The following is a 23,279-nucleotide window of genomic DNA, read 5'->3' as shown; positions in this document are numbered from 1 at the left end:
CTCCACCCAGGGAAACTACAGAACCATTTCATAATTCACAGCTATGGTTTTTAAGACGCTCTTTGTTTTTGGCACTTAAGAGATTCTGTTATAGCAGCCCCCCACCCACCCATGAGGGATATGTCCCAAGACCTCCAAAGGATGCCCCAAACTGGATAGTATTAAACTGTACATAGACTATGCTTTTTCCTACACATACATAGCTATGATAACATTTGATTTATAAATTAGGCACAGTAAGAGATTAACAACTTCTCTTTGGCATACATTTGGCTTCTCTTTGGCATATCCGAATTGTCAGCATCACTACTCTTGTGTTTTGGGGTCATAAATAAGTGAAACAGGGGTGACTTGGACATAAGCACTGTGATACCACAACAGTTGATCTGATAACAGAGATGGGTACTAAGTGTCTAATGGGTGGGTAGCGTACATAGTGTGAATGTGCTGGACAAAGAGATAACTCATGTTCCCTGGCAAGATGGAACATGATACTCAGAACGGCATACAATTTAAAGTATATGAATTGCTTACTTCTGGAATTTTCCATTTAGTATTTTCAGACCATAGGTAACTAACACTTCAGAAAGTGAAACCACGGATGGGGGACTATTGCACTTTCTCATGTGCTGAGCTACACACTTCAAAGAATATTTGCCATGTTTTAAACTGTTTTATAATAGAAGACTTTGCAGGTTTTCCCATCCATAATGCTGCTGGGAAGAGAAGTTTCATTTGCCATTTAACTTTGCTTATGTGTTGAGCTAAAAAAGTTAGTCAAATCTATCAATCTTCTTTTTTATGAAATCTGTCTTTGGAGACATGCTTAGAAAGTCTTTTCCCATACCAAGATTATTTACCCATGCCTATTTTTGTGTTTTTTGTCTCTTTACTTTAATATTTAAACCACCTAGAATATATTAAACGCAAGAAAATCAAAACCTTACATACTAGCAATAAAGCTATCCAAATAGAACAAAATACAGCTATAATCCAACAACATTGCCTATTATTAATAACAGAACCTCAAGTTTAATATAATTGCAGTTCAACCACAACTTGCTGGTCCAGTGAAGCCACCAGTGCTCTTCACCACACCTAACTTGTTGCTCAGTCCAACTCAATGGTACAACAAAACTACACTCAACTAAAACCCTATATAATTGCCATCTGAAGACCACCCAACATGCCCAACAGTGCCATGAGCTGCCTATAGACTGCAATATAGCCTTCCCTTTTGATTGCATATAGAAGAAAGAAAGGTAAAATGGTAGCCAACGAACTCAAATTAGTGAAAAAATTTGAATACACATGTCAGAGAACAATCTAGAGTCCTGGGTCTAGAAAGTACGCTGGGCTCGGTGGCTCAGCCTGTAATCCTGCACTTTGGGAGGCTGAGGTGAGTGGATTGCCTGATCCCGCGGGTTCGAGACCCGCCTGGGCAACTTGGTGAGACCTCATCTCTACAATAAATCAAAAAATTAGCCGGCTGTGGTAGCGCACGCCTGTAGTTCCAGCTACTTGGAAGGCTGAGGCAGAGGGATCGCCAGAGCCCAGCAGGTCGAGGCTGCAGTGGCTGGGAGTGGCCACTGCACTCCAGTCTGGGTGACAGAGTGAGACTCCAACTCAAAAAAAAAACAACAAACAAAAAAAAGAAAGTAGTAAGAGGAGAGAATTCTCATACTCCAAAGTGTGAAAGGCCTACCTGCCTTTGAGGCCACATGAGCAGTTGGGCCTAAGACAGGGCTGGGTCTGCAGCAAGGGAGAGCTTAGACCAAATGGCCAGTAGTCTCCCTCCTCCATCCAACCTCAGTGATAATTCTAGGAGTTCCTATTTGAGGCCAGTGGGCTCTTTCCAGCCCTGTCCTAGAATCCCCTGGGGAAAGGCTCACTCTGTTTACCTGGACCAAGACAATATGATTCTGTTTCTGGGAGTCAGAAGACAGTGGCTACATGCCCAGCTCTGCCTCCACTACGTCAGCTCTCCTGTCTCTGTTCCTTAGTTTCCCCATCTGTATATCAAAGAGGCAGGACTTGATTTGGTATCAAGAAAAAAAGTCAGAATTAGAACCCAGACATTTTGACCTCCAGGAAAAGTCTCTTTAATAACAAAACAACAGTAGTAGCACAGCTATCACTTATTTTGAATGCTTACTGTTTATCAAACTCTGAGCCAAGCATATTACACACATTATCTTATTCAAGCCTCATTAGCTTCCTATGAGGATGCTATTGTCATACTAATTTTACATTTATTAAATTCAACAAATACTTATTGTGCCAATTACTGAGACTAAGTAAATATTGCTTGAGATCACATAGTTAGTAAGAACTGAGTCAGAATTCAAATCTGACTCTGCCTGATTTACTTATTATCCATCCATCCATCCATCCATCCATCCATCCATCCACCCATCCATCCATCCATCCATCTATCCTCCTTCCCTCCTGCCTTCTATCCAACCATCCACCCAACCTTTCCCCATGCAACATCACTGATGCTCATCAATGCAAGCTCCGTCCATACGCACTCTTCTCCATCTACAAATTGAAAAAAAATCTCATATCTCCATCCATTTCAGGTTTACCCCAACTCACTTTTGTTTCTAGCCTCTGGGACTCTGCATAAAGCTTTAACCCCAACCTCACACTCCAAATCTACATCTCTCAGCTCTTTAGACACAACCCTGACACTCCCTCCCTCCTCCAAGGTGTCTTCCACGATGACTCATACCCTCAAAAGATCCTTTTGTATTCAGGATCCCTTCCCTCTTACTGATGGAGGCTTGCCAGTTGGCCAGGAACCCCTCACACCAGGATGCTTGTTTGAGAGTCAGCTGCAGGTGGCTCTTACTTACCAGGTTTCCGACATGCAACATCTCCTCAAACTCAATTGTCATGTTGTAGTGCTCCAGCGCCATGAAGAGTGTGTTAAGCACGATGCACATGGTGATAGTGAGGTCTGCGAATGGGTCCATGACCACAAACTTCACTTTCTGCTTGATGGACATCCACAATGGGCAGCACTCCCAGATTAGGTAGCGCTGGGCAAAGTGGTTCCAACACGGTGGACACTTGCGGTGAGACTCTTCCAACTCTGGGGGGACAGCCAGTGAGTTAGTTTGCTTTTGTTGACCGAGTCCTATCTATCTGGTGGCATTGCAGGAAAAATTCATCACTTACTCAGGAGATGACAGGGCTGCTTTATGACAGTAGGAGAGTGAGTGGGTGGGGAAGGCTAACAGAATGGGTGGCCTGTGTCCTGGCTCCTTACTCCAGAAATATGAGAGAAGAGGGCCACAGGGACTGAAGACCAAGATGCATGTGGGGAAAATTGGGACAGGACAGATTAAGATAAATGTATGCTTGCTTGAGACAATAGTCCCACATACACGTGGGAATGCTCAGGGAAGAACAGGTTGAGAATGATGAGAAAATAATGGGGACAGGTAAGTTCAGACATAAGGACACTGAGGATATAGCAGGTAAGAACAGATGTGGCCAGGCGTAGTGGCTCACGCCCATAATCCTAGCACTTTGAGAGGCAGAGGAGAGAGGACTGCCTGAGCCCAGGGGTTCGAGACCAGCCCGGGCAACCTGGCAAGACCTTGTCTCTATAGTTAATTAAAAAATTAGCCAGGTGTGGTGGTGCACACCTGCAGTTTCAGCTTCATGGAAGGCTGAGGCAGAAAGATTGCCTGAGCCCAGCGGGTCAAGCCTGCATGGCTATGATTGTGCCACTGCACTCCAGCCTAGTCAACAGAGTGTAACTCCAACTAAAAAAAAAAAAAAAAAAAGAACAGATGTGGATGTCTGGGACATGTCAGGACAAATGGAAAGGGGTGTTGCAAGGGACAGGCCAGAAAAGACGGGACAGGAGGGAAAGAGATGGGGGCTGCCAAGTTCGTACTGAAAGTGACATGGGGTTGCCTAGAATGGAACTGGCTGGGAGAGATGTGGGATACCTGGGATAGTCTGAGGTAGACATGGGAATGGCTAGGAACAGCCTAGCACAGGCATTAGGACAGGATGGTCCTAGCCAGATATGGCTACAATTGGGAAAGGACGGAATGAGACTGATAAGAGCCTGGGACAAGCCAGAACAGATGCAGGGTGTTTGGAAGAAACACAGACATGGAGTTGCCCAGGAAAGAACAAGCTGAAACAGATGAAAAGATACCTAAGGACAGGCAAGGATGGAAAAGGCTACATAGGATGGAAAAGTCTGAGGCAGCTGTGGGGATGTCCAAGACAGGCCAAGACAGACGGGGTAACTAACTGAGGCTGGGATAAAGGGGAGGATGCCAAGAGCAAACATGGGGAGGGTTTGAATGACACAGGGGTGCTGACCTTCCAGTGCACTGGTGAGGACACTGACCGCGCTGAGGGCCCGCTGCCGTGCTCCCGGCTCCTCGAAGCCATCTACACATGGAACCTGGGGGGTCAACACTGGGGGCCCACCAGGTTCCTCCGACGGCGTGGTCTGGGTGTGAGAGATACATGTCAGCCTGGGGATGGGGGTCTTGCCCCAGCCCCAGTCCTGCTGGACTTGGGGCAGCCGGCTCAGACTCAGGCTGGAGAGGTCACAGGGGACAGAACGGAGGTCTTGATGGGACACTGGATGCTGGATTTCTCTGTTCCCAACTCCCTCCCAGTTGACAATGCCACCTCTCCACCCCTCCTGCCAATCACTATCTCCTTCATTCTCTTTTCTTCTTCACCATCTCTCAGAAGCAGTGATTCCTGAATGTGGACAGGAAACGACAAGTATCACAGGTCCTTCCTGAGCCACATGTGGTCATGCACATTGGTACATGCAAAAATGATCTGGGAGTCTTAATTGACCACAAGCTCCCTAGAGTCAAGAGCATAAAGAAGCTTAAAAAATAAAAAAAGAACATGCTCTGAGATGATGAGATGACGATAAGAGAAGGTAAAGCACAATGCTTAGATGCGGCTGGTGGGCGGCCGTGTCTTCTGTGGAGGCGGTTTGGCTGGGTCTACCAAGAACATTTTAAAATGGTCCTCCAATTTCTCCTCTAATAATCTAACGTCATAAATAATTATACACATGCATCAAAAATACATATAAGTGACGTTCATGGCAGCTCTGTTCCTAATACCATAAGAACAAAACAATCAATAGGAAGAATATTAAAATCAATTATAGATACAGTCCAACTCTGGACTCTGATCCAGGCAACAAAGAGAACGTGGCAGCTCTGTGCGTGACTCCCATGGGAGAGTCTCTAAGGCAAACGGTTTGATGAAAAAATAAGGAAAAGGTCTGGAAGACACATACCGAATCTTATAGTGGACACATCTGGGGAATGATTTGGGGGGAGGGGAACAAAAGGGGGAAATTTCCTTTTCACTTTTGCACTGCTGGGTTTGTCTTCAACATGCATGCACTCTTTTTGTAAATAAAAGAACCAGGCCTGAAAGCAGAGATGCAGGGTGCCCCGAGGAAGGGAGGTGGCAGGAAGGCATTCCCTATGCTAACTTAGAGTCTCCCACAGAATTAAGGAAGGCCCATGGAGCCTTCACATTAATGGGGCCCCGCGTGACCCACAGCCCACGTGCTAAGCTGAGGCTGCTGAAGGAGAGGCCTGTTCAGCATGCCACAGCAAAGCTCTATCATCTCAGTAGGGTAGATATTATAATCCATAATCTCTGTGGGGCAGAGGTGGGCCTAGGCTACCCAATGTGGCAAAACCAGAGCCTGGGGTGCATAATAAAAAGATCAGGGCTCAACTTAAGTCTCATTGGTGGGGCCGTTCCGAAATGTTGCCTCGGGAGGTAGTGAGCTCCCAGTCATAGAAGTATTCAAGCAGAGGCATCTGACAGGCCTCAGGTGGCTGGTGCAACAGTACTACCCCAGTTCCAATGAAACCCTTAATTTGATCAGCTTAACTCACAAGCATGTCTTAAATTCTCCCGACTTCTCTCCTTCTCTTTCTGGACCACCTATGATTGTTTGGTTATCATTTAGCAAATATTTACTCTCTTTCTTCTCCCACTATGGTTGAAGTAAACTTTCATGCTCCAGTGATGAACAACTTGCTTTGGCCAATATGAATGTGAGTGGACATGATGTGAACAGAAGCCTCGATGGGCTAGGACTATTTGCCTTGCTCTTGTATTCCAGGAATCCCCCAGGGAAAAAAGCTTCCCCAGGTTGCTGCCACCCTTTCAGCCTGGGTCTCAGAATACAGACGTATGGAGCAGCCCTGGGCCTAACCCATGGCATGGAGCCAAGCCTAGCCAATGAATTTTCTGAAGCAGAGCTGCCCAGCCAAGCCCAACCTAGATTGGCCAAATTGTAGACCACCTGCACAAAAGCGAGCATGGGAATAAAGGCTTTTTGCTAGCTATTAACTTTTGGGGTAGTCTGTTACACAGCATTATTGTGGCAATAGCTGACTGATACACTATCCTAGTGCAGGTTACTATCATCTCTTTCCTAAAACTACTGTGACAGTGTCTTAACTGGCCTTTTTTCTTTTTCCGTCCTCTCTAGTCACTACATAGTAGAAAGAGATTTCCTTAAAAAGTCAATCAGATTATGTCAGTCCTCTGTTCAACAACTGCCCCCAACTCATGGGTCCCCATCTTATTCAGAGTATATTCAAACCTTTCTATTGCCTACAAGACCCTGCACAGTCCAAATCCTAACTCACTCAACTCATTTTAACCTGTCCACCACTCCTGGCCTTGCCAGCACCACTCACCCCTTGAATATGTCAAGCCCACTTCTCCTCGGAGACTTTGCACATGCTATTCCCTCTGCCTGGGATGCTATTTTTCTGCATCTTTGTGCCTAGCTCCCTAGAATAACTTGCCTGCCAATTTTAATATCACCTCCTTGGGGAGGCCTTCTTCCAGTATTCTAATGGCCCTCATCCCTATCCTTCCCCTTAGCAACTTTCTGACACATGAAAATACCTATCAGTCTACTGTCTGTTTTGCTGGCTACAATGTCAACTCCAAGCAGGCAAAGGTCATCTCTGATTTATTCATGGCTCTAACCCTGGAACCTCAAATACTGCCTGGCACTCAACACAGAAAGCTGGCACTAGATACATATTGGTTTGAGGAATAAATACTTGGGGATCAATCAGGAGGCTTGGGTTAGAGTCCCAGCTCTGCTCCTAACTTGCTAGGTGACCTAGGGAAAATGAGAATGAAGATTTAACATGTGGAGGATAAAAAAGAATGGCTATTCAGACCAGGCGCTCTCATACAGGCGGAGTTCAAAGTAAATATTCAGGCCTTGCCTCCAATCTGGATAAATTAAGTGTGCACTGTCTGTCGGGCTGGTCCTTTCTCCTCCCCCCAGCATTGACTGGGTACCTAGTGCCTGACGCTGTGTTTCGTTTTTAGACTAGAACTGGGCAGAAATGTCTCACTGGGGACCCAGTGAAAGCAAAAAAGTCATTCCTAGGGGCCTGTAGCCCGCTAATCTCTTTGACTTTTCAAATGTCTCCATCTTGGTTCATTAATTCCTTTAACTTTGCAAATGACCCTGACTTGGCCTGCTAATATCTTTAACGTTACAAATAGGCCCCACAGAAGTGAGAATGGGTGAAGCCAGAGTTCCTGGTAATGAAGTACTTGAACTTGGATGCCTCCTGACATGTGCAGTACAATGAGATGATTTTCTACCTAATGAGATTAGGAAATTCTATTAGTGCTCCTGGCTGCTGACTTGATTCCATGAGGCTGAGGTTCCAGGACTGGACTTGCCTGCTTCAAAGTTCCTGGAAGCCAGACACCCCAGCCTCCAGGTGACAGCGGGGCTTCCCCAGCTCTACCTAGAAGCTGTGGTCTGCCCGCCATGGGTACCCAGTTTCCTTTCCTTCACATCTTGCTCCAGAAGAGAGTGAGGACCCCAGGAATCTTCACTCCTTTCTGCTTACTAATACCAATAATAAATAATAATAATGACTTGAACATGAGGTAAATGCTAGTCTAAATGCCAGGCACTTAGTTCTTACCACAACCTACTGATTAATTTTATTTCCACTTTACAGATGAGAAAATTGAGGCACAAAGATATTCATTAACCTGTACAAAATCCCACAGCTCAAGCAAGAGTCTGAACTGGAACAGAAGAGGCCACTTGGCTACGAGTCCTCCATCTTCAGGCCCCTCTCCAGCTCCCAGTCAAGTCCCCCATCATTCCTGGCTTTCTCAGAGAGTCTGCCCTCCTCTGTCATCCCATAGGCCTCAGGGGCTGAACTATATGTTCAACTTTTTCCTGGGTGGGCTGCTCTGGGTAGTGTTGGGGAACAGGGGTCGGTAAGGACACTTGATGGCTGATTGGGCAGCCATCAGTCTGTCTATTGATCGACTGCGTAACTATAGTTCTGGCATAATCTAGCTTCCCATCACCTTTGTGACAATAACTCCAGCTTCTCTCCCTTTTGCTCCTCTGTTCCAGCCCCACTGACCTCATGGCATTTCCTCCAACAGGCTAGGCAGGCTTTTGTTTTTGTTTTTGAGTCAGGGTCTCACTCTGTCACTCAGGCTAGAGTACAGTGGCACAGTCATGGTACACTGCAGCCTTGACCTCCTGGGCTCAGGGCGATCCTTCTGCCTTAACCTCCTGAGTAGCTGGGACTATAGGTGCATGCCATCATGCCCGGCTAATTTTTTAAATTTATTTTTGTATTGACAAGGTCTCGCTATGCTGCCTAGGCTGGTCTCAAACTCCTGGACTCAAGCAATCCTCCCACTTCGGCCTCCCAAATTGCTAGGATTACAGATGTGAGCCAAAGCACCTGGCCTAGGCAGGCTTTTGACTCAGGACCTTTAGATCTGCTGATCTGGATACCTGGAACATGCGTCTCCAGGTGTATCGTTATGATGTTATAACAACATCAATACACTCATGAATGTCTCGAGTGCTTTCCCCATATTAGCCCACGTAATCCTCACAACAATCTCGAGATGGGTTTTTTAACCTTTTTTACAGATGAGAGGCTTGAGGCACAGAGAAAGTAAAGTAACTTGCTCACAGTCCTCCAGCTAATGAGCTCTGAGATGGGATTCAAACCCGCAGCATCCCCAGAGTCTGGGTGCCAGCCACTCTTCATACCACCTTTCCTCGTTTCAGAAAGCAGCCTAGTGCCCACCCTTACCTCCTTCTGCTCTTTGGTTAATGTCTCCTGATGAGTGGGGGTTCCTTCTCCGCTTTCCTTCCACACCCAACACCTATCAGTTGAACTGATGTTATCAGTTGGAGTCTACGGTGATACCACCCTGAACGCAACTGATCTTGTTTGATCTCAGAAGCTAAGCAGGGTTGGACCTGATTAGTATTTGGATGAGAGTTACCAGCTGGTAAAATATTGGAATAATTCAAACTTGGTGAATAACTATTGCCCAGAACTCCTTCACTAACCCCTTGTCACTCCAGCCCTTCTCCCGGGACTCCCTAGACGGCTTACCCGTGATCCAGTAATTCCAAAGGGCATGGCACTGGGACACTGGTCCTGTGCCACCATCACATCTAGGTCCCTATGCCTTACCAGTTGTGAAATATTTAACTGTCATCCCCTTTAATCACCATTACACATCATTTATTCATATAGACACACTTTTTCTTTGACTTTTGTCTGTCTGCCCCCATTAGCATGGAAGCTCTATGAGGGCAGAGAGTTTTGTGGAGTTTTCCACCTCAGAGCCCAGCACACAATAGGGGCTCAACAAATATCTGGCGAGTAGTTTTGGACCTGGCACTGGTGACCAGTTGGGAGACCAGATCTGCCCTAGCACCTGCATCTTGGGGCTGGCTCACCGTGTCTGGGGGATGCTCCAGCATCACAGGATGGAGGAGGTGACTCCCTGGGGATGTGGTCTCGGGGTCACCTGCCCCCAGCAAGGAGACCACCCCATTGCAGTCCACAGTACTGTTCCTTTTGCCATTGAGGATGAAGCCAGGAGCCGAGGTCCCAGGACTGGGCTGTCCCGGGGCACTGGTCCGGCGCAGGGTCCAGGGCACCAGCAGTGATGTGCGGTGGCTCTCGCTGTCCCCAGCTGTGCTATTTTCATCATCTGCAAAATCCGTCTCAGAACCCAGGTCTCGCCGGCGAAAGGTAAAAATGCTCCCGCGACTGGAGCGTGGCTTCACAGAAGTCCTGCTGAGGCCGTGAGAGAGACTGAGATGATTCTGAGGACACAGGGAGAGGGGACATGACCACGATAGCTCTCTTTATATAACCCCAGCCTCTCTCCTGTGGCAACAGTCCTAGCTCAACTTCTTGGAGCATGTGGGCTTTGCTGTCTACACAGGAACTGGGTGGGCTGATCCAGAGGGCATTTAGATGGGGGAGTGGGTAAGAGGTAATCCTGTATCTTCTGGGATCTCTAGTCTATGCCTCTGGGGATTTGGGCCTGAGGCTTATCTGGGTCTGAAGGTAGAGCTGAGGCTGGGCAAGGGAGAAGAATGCAGACAGGCTGAGCCCAAGAAGGATCTGGGGCACTCAGCCATGCCCCTCACTCTTCTGGCCATGTCCTTGGGCTCCTACCAAACCAAAGCAGTGTTGGGGGACTAGCCCTCGGTTGGGGATATCATAACACCCACACCTACCCTGTCCCTCTACTCAGGGCTCCTCTGCTCCAAAAACGGGCATGAGAAACAGGAAGGGCTGGGAAGGGGCATGAGACTGCTCTTCCTGGGGAGTGCCCATGGGGACCGTGACTATAGAGGGGCCTAGCATGATGGGCTTTCAATGCCAGACCCACCCTGCAAGGGCCAGAACCACGGCTGGTGATTACCATTGCTTGAGGACCATCTTCTGAGTCAGATTTGGGGAATCTGTCCTCTCCACACTCCTCTGTCCCCGAAGACAATCGTTTTTTCCTCTTGCTCTTTTGCTCCTGGTTGGTTACTGGGGCCAAAGGGGACATCTCCAAGGAGCTACGGGACACAGTATCCACGCCCTGGATGGCGAGGGCCTGCAAAAGGGTGGAGGAAAAGCTGTCTTGGACATTAGGACTTTGTGCAACCTCAGGCTTGGGCAGGCCAGGGAACTCTCAGTGACTTGGTTTTCCCCAGCAGTAAGTGGATTGGCACAAGCATCAAAAGGAGGGCACCATGGAGATAAGCTCAGACAGACCCAGAATGTTTTGAGAAAGGTCAAGATCCAGGTAGGAGGAGTGGCTTAAGTGGGAAGCCCGTGGAAGAGGGAGCATATGGGACAGGTGGAAGGCAGGTATGGATGAGCAGAGGAAGTGGCAGAACTGGAAGGCAGGAGGTCTTATAGAAGGATCTCCTGGTTAAGAGTATATTAGAGGAGGAGGCGTGGGCCAGTGAGAACAAGTGGATGCCCATAGCCTGGCTTCTAATAGCTTGCTCTGGTGTCAGCCTTCAGTTGACAGTCACCATGTAGGGGACTGTGGGTAGCTAGGACAGCATTGCCAGTGCTTGTTTTCTGAGCTGGCTCAGGCCTCCGACTTTGGACTTTCCTTGCTATCCCACAAGAAGGCATCACTTGACCAGAATAAACTATGACCATGGACATGTGCATCTCTTTTACCTAGCATGCACTATGCTCACAGGGACCACCTTTACCCAGGAAATACCACCTTTACCCAGAATGTACCATTTTTACCCAGCTGGCACCACCTTCACCTGAAACACATAATGACTATAAGGAACACCACACTCACAGAGCCCATCTTACCCAGCAAGCGTCACCTTTATCTAGCAGGCACCTCACTAACAGACACAGTCTTTACCCAGCAGGTTCCAAATTTTTACTCAGCAGATACCACATTCACCATCTTTACCAGCAGGCACTGCCTTTTACCCAGTATTCACCATGCCCACAGGCACCAGCTTGACCCAGCATGCACCATGCCTACAGGCACCGGCTTTACCCAGCATGCACCATGCCTACAGGCACTGGTTTTACCCGGGATGCACTATGCCTGTAGGCGCTGGCTTTACCCAGCATGCACCATGCCTGCAGGCATTGGCTTTATCCAGCATGCACCACACCTACAGGGCCAGCTTTACCCAGAATACATCACACCTTCAGCTGCCAACTTTACTCAGGATACACCACACCTACAGGTGCTAGCTTTACTCAGTGTGCACCACACCTAAAACCACCCACAGTCAGGCAAGGGCTTGATTTGGAGGCTCCTTGGTGGCACTGCTTACCCACCTCATGCTCTTTCTTGAGCATCTCCATGGCCTCTTGGAAGCGCTTTTCCTTTTCCTCAGTTTCAGCGATGGTGGCTTGGTTTTGCTCCTCATAGGCCATGGCGACCACAGCCAAGATCAGGTTCACCAGGTAGAAGGAGCCCAGGAAGATCACAAGCATGAAGAAGATCATGTAGATTTTCCCTGCAGACCTTAGGGTCTGGGGGGAAAAAGGGGGCAGAAGTCATCCTCACTGGGGCCCTTTCTGGGTTATGGCATTTCCAAATCACCCAGTCTAGCTGTGTCAGGGGTTCAAATAGCCACAGCCTGGGGAGAGGAGTACAGCATGTCCCACTTATCTAGAGGGACACATGCTAACCTACAGAGAATTAACTACACATGGGGGGATGGTGTCCCACCCCTGGAGGGAAGCAGAATGCCCCACTCAACTGGTGGGATGTTGTGATCACAGAGGGAGAAACTTCTATCCTATAGGGTGGAGGAATGTCCCACTCACAGAGCAGAGGGATTAGTTAATATCAAGGGATTAGTTTCTAGTCACCAGCAAAAAGAAAGTTTCTTTGCTTGCTAAACCCTTCTCTCTCAGATGCAAGATTCCTTGTTCCTTGTCCCCTCCAAAGTTCTCGCCACTGAGGATTCTGCTGGGGCCACTTCTGGCTAGTCATTTGTGCAGCCTGGACCCTGAACCCATACCTGCTGTCCCTTCGTGGGCACCCACGCACCTGCTGGTAGAGGCGCTCCCAGCAGTCCTGTGTCATGAGGCGGAAGAGCGCGAGGAAGGCCCAGGCGAAGGAGTCGAAGCTAGTGTAGCCATGGTCAGGGTTCTGGCCAGCCTTTAGGCAACGGTAACCCTCGGGACATGTCCTGTGACCAGACACAGACTCTGTACCATGCTGTAAGGGGTGCTCTGCCCTTGAGACCCTCGCTGGGCCTGACTCATTTCCCTGGGCAACCCAGCATATGCCCCACTGCTCTATGAGACTGAACCTCACAAATGTAGGGCCACGCAGCTGGGTCCTGCTCCATGATTTTGCTCATGCTGTGCCTCCCACCTGGGACACCATCTTCCTCTATTCTCTACTTATCTGTATTCTGCTATGCCTAAATCAAGCTCCCTCCCGCCCACATGACACACTGTCCCCAGCCGCTGTCTGAGTTGCTTCTCCCCACAGAGAGGAAGCGCCAGGCCCTGGTTCACATCTCTTCCTCTGCCTGTCGACTCCATGGGGAACTGAGTACAGTGCAAGCACCTGGTGAGGTAGCAGGAGGGGTGTGAGGCTTGGCTGAGCTGAACGGGATGAGCCCAGGTAGAGGATGACTCTGGGGGGTGGAAGGAAAGCTGGGGCCTGACTATGTCAGGAGCCCATTTGCAGGTCCACATACACAGGTAGTGGTTCAGTGAGGTAGATCCACAGTCCACAGAGGTGACAGCCTCTCTCCCAGAGATGGAGGGCTGGGCTGGGCTAGATTCGTGTGTGTGTGTGTGTGTGTGTGTGTGTGTGTGTGAGAGAGAGAGAGAGAGAGAGAGAGAGAGAGAGAGACTCAGCAAGTGAAAGGATGCAACCAAGGGACTTCTGTGCCTTGTGAATGTCCCGAGGCCCTCATGACAATCTCTTTAGTGACAAGGAGGAGGAAACAAACTTGGGTTCTGGACCTTTACACTCAGAGCTGTGGAAACATAACCCCAGAGCACTTACTCCACAAGGTAAGCCTGTGCCCCCTTCCCCTAAAACCCCACGGCACAGTCACACTGGCCCAGATCCTTGGAAGCTGCATGCACCAATGGGCATCTCAGGCTACGAGGCCAGGCCCTGCTTGCTCTCAAGGAGAATCCAGGCGGCTCATGGATGCCACACTCATCCCCAAGGGACAAATCAGCAGGGAGGGAGTGAAGAATGGAGTGGGAAGGAGCAACCCTAGGGGGCTTCTGGAAGGGAATGGAGCCAGGATTGGGCTGCTGGGGGGGGTGCTGTAAGACATCCTGGGCTGCCCCCTAGTCCATCTTCAGGGCTCCATTAGCCCTCCCTGCAGATCTGTCCCTGACCTTTCTTTAGTGGCTGTCTCCTGTGTGCTGGGTGTGGGGTGGAGAAACTGCCAGGGTCCTGGCAGGGAAGGGAGACAAAAGAAGGCCTCATTGTCCCTGGGGTCAGAAGCATAAACAGAAAGCACGGTCAGTTGAGAAAGCACCAGGAGACTCCCCTGGCTGGGTGAGGGGACCCTGGGTGGAGAATGCCACATACCCAGCGTCGGAGCTGTTTCCACACAGTAACACGTCGGAGGTGCCGTTCTTGAGCAGGTAATTTTCTGTAAGAGACAAATCTGATGGTGAGGGACGTGTGTAGCCCAGCCTCCTGGGGTCCCTGCCTTGCATTCAAGGCTTTGGGGAGGTAAAGACATTACTGGTGTTCTTCCTTCCTCTTCTCTGTCCCTGCCCTAAGCCCTGCCCCTGCCTTGTCAGGTTTGAGGCAACTCTGGCTGGCCTTCCTCCTGTTCTTCTGCAGACATTCTGCTGCCAGTGTCCCCACACTCTCAGAAGACACAGGAAGCAGAGCCCCAGCTGCTCCCACTGGGACTTCTGCACCCTGCTCCAAGCCACTCAGGGCCAACCAGGGCCAAGAGAGACCCTGACCAGAAAGTAAGGGTCTGACGGAGTCTCACTGCGTGGCTACTAAGTGATCGTGTGGCCTTAGCAGGCCATTGCCAGCTCTGGACTCTCTTCCACTGCACACAATGGTGGAAATGATACCTCCCAGTTGCCACGGCAACACTGCAGTCCGTCCAGATAGGGGTGGGGCTTCACCAGGTGAGACACAGGACACCCAGCTGTGTTCTCTCCTCTCTGTGGCCATGTCAGTCCCTGTCACTCACCATTACCTGCCTTTGTCCTAGACAGCAGTTCTCAAAGTGTCCTCAAACCAGTGTCATCAGCATCATCCAGGAACTAGGTAGAAATTCAACTTCCCGAATACTACCCAGAACTGTGAGCTCAGAAACTCCGGGGCTGGGGCCCAGCAGTCTGTTTTCCAGAGTCCTCCAGGCAACTCTGGCACAGATGGATGCTTTAGAACCACTGCTATAAGGCCACAGCTGAACCGTAAGCAAATCTACTCATTGAGTTTCTATCTACACTTCTTTTTCCAAAGTGAATTGCTAGTGTATGGAAGAGGCCCTAACATCAGAATGGTCTTCAGGGTCCTCAAGGCCTGGAATCTGGCCTCGTATCAGTGTCTACCTTTGTTTTTTGTTTGTTTGTTTTGTTTTGAGTCAGAGTCTTACTTTCTTGCCCAGGCTGGAGGGCAGTGGCGTGTTCCCAGCCATTGAAGCCTCAACCTGCTGGGCTCAGGTGATCCTTCTGCCTCAGCCTTCCAAGTAGCTGGAACTACAGGCATGCACCACCATGCCTGGTTAATTTTTTTTTCTTTTTGGATTTATTGTAGAGATAAGGTCTCGCCAAGTTGCCCAGGCTGGTCTCGAACCCGTCGGCTCAGGCAATTCTCTCACCTCAGCCTCCCAAAGTGCTGGGATTATAGGTATGAGCCACCGTGCCCGGTCTAATGTCTACCTTTGACACAGACCAATGATGCTAGTAAAGACTGGGGTTGGCCATGCCTCCACCACAATGGAAGTGTAAACCACTTGGCAAGGGGCACACATGACTTTGCATAATCACTGAACTTGTTCTGACCCTCCCAGGGTTCTGGGGTGTATGTCTATGGAGTTAGCATTCTGGTCAGGAATCCTGACAGTGACTTGGAAATCCCCAGACCAGGCAGGTGGGGCTTCACTCTGAAGCCTCGTCACCTAGCCCAGCTCCGTGTCCACCCTTTCCCTGAGCTGACGCTCCTGCAGGTAGGTGGGTGTTCTCACTGTTCCGACATGCTAGGGTCAGGCCCACCTCCAAATGCTGCAGCTGCTGTTCCCTGTCCCTGTACCCTCCACCTAACTCCATCCTTCCCCTTCCTCAAGCACTGCCTCCCCTTCTAGCCTGGGAAATCACGAAGCGGGCCCTAAGTCTGTACTCCTCTTGTCTTCTGACTCTTGGGGATCTTGAAGGGCCTTGGAATCCTGCCCTCTGGTGAAACCTGTGTGGGAGGCTTTCTGGCCCTGATGGTCTCGCAAAGCCCTCATGAGCCATGGAGCAAGTCTGTACCTGGATCGTTCAGGTAGAGGTCCAGAGAGTCCCACACCATGCCGTCGGCCTCCACAGAGCCGTTGGTGTCATTGACCGCCGTGAAGTTGCGCACACACTTGTGCCTCAGATTGCCCATGAAGAGCTGCAGGCCGATGAGGGCAAAGACGCTGAGGCAGAAGACTGTGAGAACCATCACGTCAGCTAGCTTCTTCACAGACTGGATCAGGGCCCCCACGATGGTCTTCAGGCCTGGGGAAGGCGAGAACAAGCACAGGGTCACCCATGTGCACTGTGTTCTGCCTCCATGGGCTGGGGGCCTCCTTGGGGTCCTGAGTTAAGCAGGGGTGGGGCCTGGGTGGGCAACGGTGAGGTGGGAACTGAGTGAGGGAGGCAGCTCTTGGGTTTTTGAGACCCAAGCCCCCTCTCCTCAGCTGCTGAGATTCTGCCCTGACTTTCCTGGGCAGGAGGAGTCTTGTATTTTTGGGAGGATCCTGGTCCTCTCTGCTCTCCACCAGCCAAATATTTGGCATGGGTGTGGAAAGTGTTTTCTTGAAGAAACACACACTCAGAGCATGACCCCTCTGACTGGTCCTAAGGTATGCCAGGCCCAACCCATTTAATGTAGCACATGGGAAAGGAGACAGGTTCCGGCCCATCCCAGGGCAATGGAGGGGCCTTGATCCTGAGATGGCAAGAAACACAGCCATTCCTCATAGGGGGGCCCTTCTGCCCCACTGCTGGGGTTGGCCCTCTTGATACAGGGGATTTTGATTGTTTGGGGGAAACTAGGGACCCAGGGGCTGGGGTCAGGCTGGGGCTGGTGTGTGTGTGCTGGGGTGGGAGGCAGGTCTGGCAGGGCCATGGTGGGTGATGTCCTAAGGTGCTCACCTGCCGTGGCTCGGGCCCACCTTTGGGGGAGGTTCAGGAGCAGGGGAGGGGGTCGATCTACATGGCATCTTTCCTCTTGCCCTGTCCCTCGGGACCTCCCCCATGCTCCACACCCTCACCCATCCCATTCCCCACAGCTGAGAGGCTGTGATCTGTTAGTTGTACAGCCCAGCTCCCTGCGGAAGCCAGCACCACACAGCAGAATGACAGAAAAGCATGTGTAGACGTGTCCAGTCTGACCCTTAGCAACTGTCCTAGGACACGTGCCAGCAGAGCATTGGGAACGAGGGGGCTCCTCTGTCAGCAGCAGGGCCCCATCCCTCCTGCCCCTCGCCCAAGCGGCCCGATCTCAGATTAAGCTCCATTCATTCATCGTCCAGCCGGTTAATGTGTTAGGAGCACCCATGGCTTCTGTGCCCGCTGCCGCTGGGCCTGTGACCCAGGGGCAGGGAGGCAGCAGTGGGCAAACATGGGACAGGGAGAGGATGGCTTCCCCACAGTGCCGCTAATGCTGTCGCCTGCCCTGGGCTCAGAGGCACTCAGTGTTCTCTGTGGAAATCATCCTGGCAGATGTTGGCAACTGCCTGGGCAGTAGGTGGGTCTTGCAGGGGTCTGGGCATGGAGGGGTGGTAGGTTCATGAGCCCTTCGCAACCGGTGCTCATCTGTAGCAGAGCTTCTAGTACACCTCTGTGGACTCGTGTCTGGTTCTGCTCACTGGGCCTGGAGACATCACCCGTATTTCCGCGGGGGGGAGCAAAGGGAGGCATGGTGGGCAGCAGCTCGCATACCCAAACCGGACCCTGGCTCAGTTGTGAAGATAAAGTCTCTCTGGCCTATCCCATTCAAGGCCAGCAAAGCACCCCCGACCTGGTATGTGAAGACAGTGATGGAGGGTAATCTACCCCTTTGAAGATTTTTCATATTAGTGGACAGACTTTACTTCTGGCAAGAATGGTCTCACTGAAGTCACAGGATTTTTTTCTAAAGAGACCCAAGAAGCCAGGCGTGGTGGCTCATGCCTGTAATCTCAGCACTTTGAGAGGTGGAGGCGAGAGAATTGCCTGAGCTCAGGGGCTTGAGACCAGCCCAAGCAACATACAATAAACCAAAAAATTAGCCGGGCGTGGTGGTACATGCCTGTGGTTCTAGCTACTTGGAAGGCTGAGGTGGAAGGATCACCTGAGCCCAGTAAGTCGAGGCTTTGGTGGTTATGAGTGTTCCACTGCACTCCAGCCTGGGTGTCAGAGTGGGACTTCAACTAAAAAAAAAAAAAAAAGACCCAGGAAGGGATGGGTCTCAGGACATCAACTGGAAAATCCTCCTGCCACTGAAGTTTCAGCAGGCTAGATGAAAGAGACCTTGGAAACCAACCATTCCAATTTCACTCCCATTTTATAGAAAAGAAGATTGAGGTTCAGAGAGGACTAAGGCTATTTAAGGCTCAGATTGAAGGACACCTTCTCCCAAGAGCCTTCCACAATGTTGACCACGGCACTATTCTATTGACCATGGTCGGGGTATGTTATTTCATACCTGTGATCCTGTGGGGCCAGGCTGAATTTGTAGGTGTCCTCCTCTACCCCATGACTGAGAAATATTTCCCGTTGTAAGTCTTTCAAATAAAACAGACCAGAACATGCCCTTTCGTAACACCTGTGGTCAGCACGTTTGTCTACTCTGGTGGGGAATATGCCTGTGAGGCTGTACTTAGGACCCTGGAAGACAGACTGAGGCTTCCAGGTCAGTATGTGTGTACCTGTCTCAATGGGGATAGCTCCATGGGAGTGGCTGGGGGCAGACGTCCCCCTGTGGTACTGGCTCTTGGCAGGGTCTGGGCTACTTGTGGCAGCCCTGGCGGAGAAGTGGCTCTTGTACACATACTATGGTGGGTGCTGAGACCAGAAAGCTCAGTTTGAATGTACATAATTGGGGGCTCCTCTTACAAGACAATTGGCCCTACCAGGGGAGTCTAGATTCTTTATGGGAGCTCAGAGAGGGGCTCCTGTCTCCCTTGGGACATCAATGGCTAAATGCAGGCCATGGGCTGGAACCATCAGCGTTCCAGATCAGGAACAGGTTCAGTCATCCAGTTCAGCAGAACCTTCCTTCAGCCCTCACTCCTCCCCAGAAGGCTGGCATACATCCTATATCAGCTGCCCTCTGAAAACAAGCGCCTTCCCTAGTTCTGTGTGTGGCTGCGTTCGGAAAAGGCTTCTGGAAGGAGCCTCTGGGCACTGACCATCCAGAACAAGTTCCTCCAGACAGGAGGAGCTTTGAGTTTGGACTCAGTGGAGTCTGGGGAGAGGGAATGAAGACTTAGGGCAGGATGGTCTCCTGGGTGGAGCTCCACTTCACACCTGCATGTCACACAGCTGGGCTCAGAAATCACAAGTCTTTTGAGAGCTTTTCCTGGATGGATGAATGGAATGGTTTCTAGAGGGACCATCTGGGCTTAGAAGATTTCCCGGGTACAATTGCCAACATCTGTCAAGGAGAATTTCTTCCTGAGGCTACCATGCACGGTTTGCTAAACCTCTACCGCACCATGCAGCGAGGGCTGTTAACCGCCAAGGCCCAATGACGCCTGTCCCCAGATTACACTTTGTCTCACAAAATGGGGCTGGAGCCGTGCATCTGTCACCAGAGGGGACACAAAGGCAGGGACCAAGCACTCAGTCATAAAAGACTGTGCTGGAGTTTTCCTTTTTTGTTCTGAGTATATACGTGGGTTCCCTCAAACACAGTTCTTTTGGTTTCCTGATTGGAGAATGGCACTTTAGGCTGAAGCAATTAATGTATAAGCTTTCAGTTATTCAAAGAGCTGAGCCAGTCTTGGAAAAGAAATCCACAATCTTGGGAAGAATTTGGATTCAATGCAGCCCCATCGTAGGGTACTCTGTACCCTCTGGTGTCTATGAGAGTGAGCTTTTCTGGGGTGGCAGCCTGAAGCCCATTTTGAGGTGCTGGGGTGACAGGCATGTCCATCCCTGATGGCCCCACACCTGAGCTCTGGGAAAGGTATTCTGGTGACAGGCACATTTCCAAGGGGTCTTTGGGAGGGTCGCCTTGGCTCCCGGGTGGTTGGAAAGGCCCAGGCGTATCCCTCCAGCCTTGGCGTTTAACCTGATTTTCACCTGAAATGACTGATATAGTTTTCAGGGCCCGGAGGACTCGGAAGGTACGTAAGGCTGAGACATTGCCCAGGTCCACAAATTCAGTTGTGTATCTGTAACAAGGGAGATTCACACACGAGACAATGACAACACGCCAATAGGAGACACATGTCAGAGAAGGAGAGGGGGTGGGGGAGACAGAGAGAGAGTCACTTGTAGCTGAGATCTGAGAGGCAAACCTGAGCATCTTACCTGGGATAACTGAAATAGTTTTTAGAGCTCTCAGGACTCTGAAAGTTCGAAGAGCCGACAAATTGCCTAGTTTTATATTTTCTGATACATACCTGCAGAATCAAACCACAGTTATTGGGAATTACAAAGCAGAACCTCAGGCTGCCCTCCCCGACCAGCCCTCTCCCGTCCCCCTCCCGTGGAGGGGTGGAGCTGCGGATGGCTTGGGGCTTCCCCCGGGGCCTTCTTCCTGATTCCAACCCTTCTGACAGGGGACCTCAGCATGGGTGCCATAAGGATGTCCACACAACAAGCTCCCAGGTGCTCTCTCAGTGATGGTGCCATGGATAACCGGTGCTAGGTGGCAACGATTCTCCACACCACTGAGGACTATGACACAAAACCACACGTGGTGTCTGAGGCCGGGGATGCATCAAGTGAAGAGAAAAGCCTTGTTTTCCAGGAGGTTCAGGTAGCTGACACAGAAAGCAAGTGGGCTTCTGGTCCTAGTGTTGGCCCACATCTTCTGTGGTCTGTGATAAGCTTGTGCCTGGCTGCTCTGATCCATGGGACACTGAAGCCCTGGCTGAGACCACCAGAGAGGGGCAGTTGGGCTTCTGAGTGCTGCTCACCTCCTCCTTCCAATCATAAATGTCTCTGTGCAAGGAGTGGCTTCGGACTTCCTGGAGTCACAAAGTGGAGATGGCCCGAGTACTCATAAGAAAAAACACAGAGTTCCTAAGCCAGAGGCATTGGAAGATGGGAAGAGAGTTTGCCTGAATATCCATTCTTCAACTACTTGCAGGCAAGGGGCAACCCAAGAAGAGAAAAGAACAGGATGAGGGGCTCTATGGCAGTGGGGCCCCTCCCTCAAGAGTCCACCCACAGTCTCACAACCAGACCCTCAGCCTCCTCCTCGGGAGGCAAGCAGCCTTCCCCAGGGTCAGCCCTGCTTGGGTCTGAGTGATGCTCAGTGGCTGTGAGGCTCCCAGTGAACTTGGACAGCTGTCCATCTTGGGCTTCCATAGGCACAGGAGGAAGGAGTTGGTCTCTGAGGGGGCAGGGATCTGCCCAAGGAGAGTGTGAGGACATGCAGTGGATGGGTCACATGACCGTGAAGATGTCTGAGAGGTGGACAGACAGTGTGTGACCAAGGCCATCGGGACAGTGGCAAGTGACTTGTGATATTTAACCAAAAGCTTCGCATCCAAAGTGTCTGACATTTAACCGAAGGTGTCTGATGTTTAACAAAGGACACTGGACTCAGGATGTCTGATGTTTAGCCAAATGTGTCTGACCTGGGAGTCTGAGTGATGCCAGACCCAGGTCGTCAGCCCTACGGTGACCAGTGAGTGGGAGGGTGGTCTCGCAGTGTAGGGGGGCTCATTCTGCTGGGAAGTCTGGACCTCCAGGTACTTTCACTCTGCTCAGAGCTCTGGAATTCCCCTTCAGGCTCTCAGTGTCTATGGGAGAGGCCTCGTCAGGCTGTGTTGAAGGACTCAATATCCTCCAGCGGGTCCAGCCTGGCTCAGCTCTAACAGATATTGAGCTGATGCCAGCTTCCTTTGTCCACTAGAGGGGCCCTCCATTTTCATGGGGTCCTGCAGACCATGCCTCCTCCCTCCTTACTCACATGACCCTGAAAAGATGGGAAGTCAGCAGACACGTTCCTAGGGCACTCCATTCTCTGGCTGAACCAGACCCTTTCTGTGCCGTGATTTTTATTCCATCCTGGGACTCACTTCAGCTTGCAAATCTTTCTCCAGTGCAGCAGTTGATGCAGCCCACTGGGGAGCAGAATTCACCTTGCTTCCTCACAACTTTTGGTACCTATTCCTTGCTACGGTGGCTCAGACCTTCAAGCCTCTGACTCACATTCTTCTCTCAAGCTTGAGAGGCTCTTTTTTCAGTTTCCATCCAGATATGGTGCTGCCATGTGACTCTCAGGCTGAGCCTGAAGTTTGCCAGTGTCGCTGTCCCACGAAAATCATGGGTTCAGCCTGCTAGAAACCCTGGGTGCCATTTCATGCTGCTGGTCTACTGAGTGTGGCCTGGGAAAACAGCCTCCCTTGCTCAGGACACTGGTTTCAAAGCTGTCTCTTCTGGTTACAGGGTGAGTGAATATCATGCAAGCCAGAGAGGGAACCAACTGTCCTTGCATCTCTCTTGTTCCTTACAGTCCTGCCCCTTACAGACTGTTCCTTACAGTCTGTTCCCCTAGTGTCTCCAGTAAAGGCCCTGCCCATCTCTAACTTGGATTCTGCCTCTCTTTGCCTGTCCCAGTGTAGAAACTGTCCCGCTCTTGGTGTCCCCAGCACAACAGTGCTTGCCCTCCATTCACTGTCTGTCTCCTAGGCAGCTGGTGTCCCAAGGTGATAAGGACGGGCTGGTGACAAAATAGGGAAGGATCATATCTGCGTTTCTGGCAGGTTTGCAAAGCCAGCTGAGTGGCTGGGAACAGGAGAGGGGCTGGTGGGTACATGTCTGTACAGGAGATCAATTGTGGGTTGGAGGAAGTCTTGAAGGAGGAGCCAGGGCTGGGTAAGGGCACAGAGTGTCTTGGACCACAGCTGTGATATGGGGGACTGCCAGCTCCTTTACTCCACCCAGAACTTGATGTCTGCTTCCCAGGTTGGGAGCCCAGACTCCCATTGGAGTTCTCCTAGGGCCTCTGAGTGTGGCAGGGCAGGAGGAACCTTCTGTATGGCCCAGGGCCAGTATCAGAGGTGGTGAGGATGG

The 23,279-nt window shown here is 50.6% G+C and overlaps 1 protein-coding gene across 9 annotated transcripts in view; it reads right to left on the bottom strand.

Annotated features, from left to right (window-relative positions):
- Positions 1–23,279, bottom strand: part of SCN5A (sodium voltage-gated channel alpha subunit 5) — a 100,519-nt gene that overhangs the window by 46,609 nt on the left and 30,631 nt on the right. For 6 of the 9 annotated variants that reach the window (XM_008053206.2, XM_008053208.2, XM_008053201.2 and 3 more), the window contains exons 5-13: positions 20,562–20,653; positions 16,326–16,556; positions 14,416–14,479; positions 12,898–13,039; positions 12,177–12,374; positions 10,783–10,962; positions 9,803–10,174; positions 4,351–4,483; positions 2,859–3,097 (exon numbers count right to left, since the gene is read on the bottom strand). In XM_008053206.2, coding sequence (XP_008051397.1) covers positions 2,859–3,097; positions 4,351–4,483; positions 9,803–10,174; positions 10,783–10,962; positions 12,177–12,374; positions 12,898–13,039; positions 14,416–14,479; positions 16,326–16,556; positions 20,562–20,653 — 1,651 coding nt within the window. Of the gene's footprint in view, positions 1–2,858; positions 3,098–4,350; positions 4,484–9,802; positions 10,175–10,782; positions 10,963–12,176; positions 12,375–12,897; positions 13,040–14,415; positions 14,480–16,325; positions 16,557–20,330; positions 20,423–20,561; positions 20,654–23,279 lie in introns of all 9 variants that reach the window. The other 3 variants (XM_008053200.2, XM_008053202.2, XM_008053207.2) reach the window with 1 other exon arrangement.

The sequence above is a fragment of the Carlito syrichta genome, unplaced genomic scaffold (assembly GCF_000164805.1).
Source record: "Carlito syrichta isolate Samal-C Ts95f unplaced genomic scaffold, Tarsius_syrichta-2.0.1 Scaffold287955, whole genome shotgun sequence".
NCBI classification, from domain to species: Eukaryota; Metazoa; Chordata; class Mammalia; order Primates; family Tarsiidae; genus Carlito; species Carlito syrichta.
Note: the sequence above shows the minus strand (reverse complement) of the source record. Positions and strands in the feature narration are given on the sequence as shown.